Source organism: Anopheles darlingi, chromosome 2, assembly GCF_943734745.1.
Source record: "Anopheles darlingi chromosome 2, idAnoDarlMG_H_01, whole genome shotgun sequence".
In the NCBI taxonomy this organism is placed as follows: Eukaryota; Metazoa; Arthropoda; class Insecta; order Diptera; family Culicidae; genus Anopheles; species Anopheles darlingi.
Genome location: NC_064874.1, coordinates 382275 through 387500, shown reverse-complemented (window position 1 = coordinate 387500; position 5226 = coordinate 382275). Strand labels below are relative to the sequence as shown.

The window sequence follows — 5226 nt, the reverse complement described above, 5'->3', positions numbered from 1 at the left end:
TATCGGTATCTTCTAGTTCGGTACCTTCTTCCAAGCTGATATACTCCAGTACATCATTCAGATAGTAAAAGATGCAGTACAGTAGCGGCACAAACGCGATCGTGCTAATACCCACCATGTACTTCTTCATATCGTTAATGCGGTTACCACGAACGGCGGCCAGTCCGAAGAAGGACAGGAACACGGAGAGGCACCAGAAGTATTCCCACCAGAGCGGTGTCGGTATTTGAAGCTCCTCGATTTCCAGTATAAAAATATCGAGTCGGTCGAGGATGTCGGCGGATAGTTTGACTAGCATCACGAAGAACAGCAGATAGTGGAAGAAAATGCAGTACTTTAACCGAGATTTGTTCAGTGCGCTGAAAGAGAGTACAAAGACACATTTCACGATTAACATGATTGAAACAACGAATTGCTTTTAGTGCGGATTTTCCATGTTGTTCCATCATTAACGTCCGGTAAGCGTGTTCCGAGGTTTGAATCCGACTAACCGGCGCACCCGGCACGGCGACGTTACAAAATCAAAACAAACTCTCTCTCCGCACAACCAATCGACGAGCGAAAGTCCTTTCGATCGCAGGAATGTCCTTTGGATTCCCCATCAACGGGAGCTTGCACGACGCGATGACTCTACAGGTTACTGCATAATTGCAAAAGCGCGACCTCACGCCCCCCAAAAAACCATCCGCCCGCCGTTATGACTCTGTGCACTTTTTGCCTCTGAACCCGCGCGTTTCTGGACCCCGCCGCGGAACCCGATCTACGGCTATTTTTAACAATAATGAAGCAAACTGCCACAGTGGCAGAAAATACTCGGCCACCTCGGAGCGAACCCAGAATCAAATCACGCGAAACCCTTCCGCCCGTCGTGGCCGATTTCCCGACATGGGTTTTCCGCATTTTACGAATTCCCCCACCTGATTTGGTAATGTGCGGCCACGCGTTGTCTGTGCTCGAAATCGGCACCATCCGTGCCGATAACCATCGGTCCGCCGCGGGAAGCCATCGTGCGGTCGTTAGTGCGGGGGAAGGCTGAGTTTTCACGAGAGGCTCGTCGAGGATTCGGATTTTTCCTGAAATGAACCGAAATGCGATCGTACAGCAGGCATGCAGGATGCGAAGGATCACCACTTTCACTACCGTGTGCTGTTGAGTTTCACGGACCCGCGTATTCACATTATTCACACGCACGGAAATTACACGTTCACGATTTTCCGAACAACAACGAAGAACAACAACAAGAATCTCGAGAAGAAGAGAAGAAGAAGAAACCCACTCAGCAAAACTGCCCATGCAGCTGGCGTAATATTTGAATTGTCGTCGGTTATTCTTTTAGTTTCTCGTGAAATTTTACTTAAAATCCAGGACAGGATTGAATTGTTTAGTTGAGAAATAAATTACATTCCTTAAAATCTACGTATTGATTAATGAATGATCTCAAGGAAGTGTTTGTTTCGATTTTCATCATGCAAAGTGCACCTTTGCACAGGTAGCCATGGCCCGTACAATGCTGGATGAACATTAAAACCGAGAACATTTTATGTTTAAAGCAAGAATAAGTTTATTTCCATTTTCAATTTGTAATGGAACGAAATACATCCACTTTTAACGGGAAACATTTACTATCCGGTACCTTTTGGCCAACTTGAATTGAAACATCGCCTTGCGGACAAGCACTGAGAGCTACGAGAAGGTCCATATCGGCGAGAAACTCTATATAATCCCCCTTCCTAGCAGGACTCGGCTTGCAAAAGTATTGTTGGGTGTCCTGATAAAAAAGAAAAACAAATTTTCGTATTACCATTCGGCACGGGGAGACAACTGATTCTTCTTACCCTTGTGAATCCGGTGCACATGAATATGTTCCAGGTATCGTGTACATCCTGCTCCGTCAACCCGTACTCCTTCACTGCCTCTGTGAGGTATGTGTGGCAGCTATCATGTCGATCCTCACCGGTAATTAGCTTGTAGATATAGTCATCACACCGCGTACCAACAACGTCGTGCAGCGACCCTCCATCCCGATCGATACCGTAAGCCTGGAGTGAATCCCTCACGAATGTTGCCATCGGTCGTAAGTACGGGAAGCAACTCCAAAGCCGGTCGTACGTTTTCAAGTGAGTCGAGTGTATCTGGCGGGTTTTACCAGAATAAAAACGCTCCAATCGAGGCTGATCTAAATTCCAAAAGTTAAGATCTCCGACCTGAGATCCTACTGGCAGCGACACACGACATAGATCGTCCTTCTGTAGCGTCCACACTTTAGCCGATTTCTTTGGAACAATCAGCTCCAGTACCACTGATCCATCCAAAGCACGTGTTCTTCTAGATTCACACTCTTCTTGCGATACTGTTGCAGCAGCTGGTTTATCGTAGCAAATGGTTGGTGGAAAGTATTCAAACGATCGTTCCATGTTTAGAAACCACGAACCGAGACTCTCAGAATGTAGAATGAGACTGATCGACTGACCGCTTGTCTGGGCGTATTGGTTGCTGATAACCTAACGTATGGCCTTAGTCAGATTACGTGTTAAAGTAAAATCAGTTTTTATTGTCCGTAGACAGAGGCTACTCTAAAATTAGACGGACTGAGAATGCGATTGCTGACTTGAGGAAATCATCTACTTCCTGCAAATAGTGTCTGTTTCATAACGTTGATGATCACCCGGTGTTGATGTGTAGACACGTTTGTTTTTGCAGCAATTGAAGGCGGGAAGATGTTAATGGAACACGGTGATCATGTGTGGTTGGGCAGCTTCTAGAAGACCGACCATGTACAATGAGCATCGTCACGAGCGACGACGGATCATGTCATGCGCTTATAGCTACGCAGGCACATGATGACTTATGCAATCCATTTTCTGTTCCTCACCCATCCCTCCACTACGAGGCGACAACATTTGAAATGGAAAATTCCGGCCCACGAATTGGGTACTTCCGATTTGCAAATCACCCGACACAGCTCAAACGCCGCTCTACAATGGGCACGTTTCGATAAAATTATCATCTTATTATGATGGAAGCTACTGGAAATGGTGCGAGCCATAACATATGAATTTTCACAATTACGTTTAGATGCCCCTCCACCGATCTCAACCACCCTCCTTGCACTGTTTTACATCTGCATCTGCATGTCATCACCTAAACAAACCGTTCACCTTCTAAACGGTGTAAATTGGACGATAATAAGCCGTCATTAGACCGAGTACCATACAAGAAAGCGAATCGTGAGATATCCCCCACTGCCTTCTGGTAATGTCTGGTTTATCAGTTACCCGCTTGACGGGGAGAGCCGATTTGAACAAGTCAAGTGATCGCAGACTGTCGTGATCATCCGCTGCACTTAAGTGGAACTCCTTCCCTTGAGGAGGGGGTGAAGTATGCAAACAGCTACTTGGCATACTGGACATCTATCAAGTGTGGTTGCTGGACATCTATCATTGCTGCACAATTTTGACACCTCGCTGATGGCCGTTGCGTGTAAAGTGTCTCACCGGTTTTACAGCCAGATCGTGTCTCTGAAACCATTTACTGTTTACCTCCTCTCAATGATAACAAGTATCATTTTGCATGTAATTTGCACATCGTTTGTACTGCCTGTTACAAAAAAAAATATGACCAAAAACGGGTCAACTGCACAACTCTCCAAAAGAGTCAAGCATCCTGCTTCTAAGAATATCATCATCACCTGTCTTGATTGTATCTCACATTCGTCATTCCTGCAGGCCATCACAGCATGGCTGTTTGAAAGACGCCAATGATAAAACGGAACCGTTAATTGCGCTTCCACACACGTGCCCATGCCGCTGTTAAGGGTATGCAAGAAATCTTTTGTATCAATACTTAGAATACCTTTCTTATAAAGAAAATGTTTTGGTATTGCCAATGATACAATTTTTGGGTGCCTTTTTGACTTTTGCCATTTTTCCTGTGAACCCTGCGGGGACGCTATTTCATCTCAGTCGTTCGACGTTCTCATTTTTATGTCATTTTCATGCACCACCACGATTCACATTGCCGAGTTGATGCTGCCTACGGCTTGATCAATGTTTGTCCTCACCCAAAATAAACCAAACACAAAAAGGAAAAGAACGATTCTGTTTATATCGTAGAAAAGCAGCAGAACATAAAGATGAACCTCAAGTTGATTGGAATTGAAAATTTCCTTTTTTTTCAAAGATATATAAGAATGAGCGAGCCGTATGTTTGAAAACATTGTTGGATCCCAGAATATTGGAAAGCGTATCAAAAAGGGTTGATATAAGAGACGACATTTCTGTTTAGCTTTCGAGTGCAATTCCATAACATTTTAAAGAAAACAGTTTTTGGAATAATTTTAGATGAAATTATCATTGACTTGTACGCACTCGTAATGCAGTAGACGCATGAATACGCGCTATCATAAACATAGCAAACGAAAGGAAAATGTTTAAATGCAGTGCGATGGAGTTCGCTAGAGGTATTTTTAGTTCCCCCCCATTTTTTACGATTCTCATCTAGCTAGTCACTGTCTCGTGTGGGTCTTGGGCTCAGGCGAAGGTGTGTCAGCAACACCAGAGCGAACAGAGTACACCCCACAAACCACCGAGAGCAACAGAGCTACTCATTCGTTCCGGATGACAAGTCAAACGATCCGGCAATGGTTGGTATGCGCGGGCTAAAAGAGATCATTATGCTTCGCTTGTGCTGCACAGTGTTATGTTATTTTTGGAGTTTTCTTTTTAAATTCTTCATTGATAGTAGACAGGTTTGTGCTAGTTCGTTTTACATTGTCTGGGCTTATCTGCCGGCATCGACCCAAACACATTATGAAAATATCAACGGATAGCGGCTATGGGCCCTTAGAAGATGAGCATAATGTACATATGATGGCAGAGGGGTATTGACATTAAATAAAGAGAGCGAGAGTGAAAACCTACGAACAGCAGGTGGTGTAGTTAATTATGGTTCTCTCATTCCAACCTAGCTCCTAGACTCGTTATTACAACGTGATCTATCCTAAGAACGATCTTGCGAGGATTTTGTTAGTGTCACACCGTCACACTGTTCCCAGTGGGAGAGGGCACGGCCGCTAGAAGTTTAGAAGAGCGGGAGCGATCAAAGCAAAGAAGAAACACACGAACCAGCTGAAAACACTTGCATGACAGAAGGAAACAACACCCCCCGGGTAGAGGGTGTGAATCGGATAGGCAAAGTTCGAACGCGAGAGCGAGCGACATTCTGCTG

General features: G+C 44.8%; 2 protein-coding genes across 3 annotated transcripts in view; both read right to left on the bottom strand.

Annotated features, from left to right (window-relative positions):
* Positions 1-1246, bottom strand: part of LOC125959652 (protein jagunal) — a 2959-nt gene extending 1713 nt beyond the window's left edge. For both annotated transcript variants that reach the window (XM_049692482.1, XM_049692483.1), the window contains exons 1-3: positions 1141-1246; positions 918-1073; positions 1-359 (exon numbers count right to left, since the gene is read on the bottom strand). The exon at positions 1-359 is cut by the window's left edge. In XM_049692482.1, the coding sequence (XP_049548439.1) occupies positions 1-359; positions 918-1006 (448 nt within the window). In that variant the 5' untranslated portion in view covers positions 1007-1073; positions 1141-1246. The remainder of the gene's footprint in view (positions 360-917; positions 1074-1140) is intronic.
* Positions 1247-1543: 297 nt separating this feature from the next.
* LOC125951693 (uncharacterized) lies at positions 1544-2470 on the bottom strand. Its single transcript, XM_049680667.1, has 2 exons — positions 1836-2470; positions 1544-1768 (listed from the first exon to the last, which is right to left on the bottom strand). Exons 1-2 carry the CDS (start codon positions 2412-2414, stop codon positions 1574-1576), a joined length of 774 nt encoding a protein of 257 aa, XP_049536624.1. The 5' UTR covers positions 2415-2470; the 3' UTR covers positions 1544-1573.
* Between the last annotated feature and the right edge of the window lie 2756 nt (positions 2471-5226).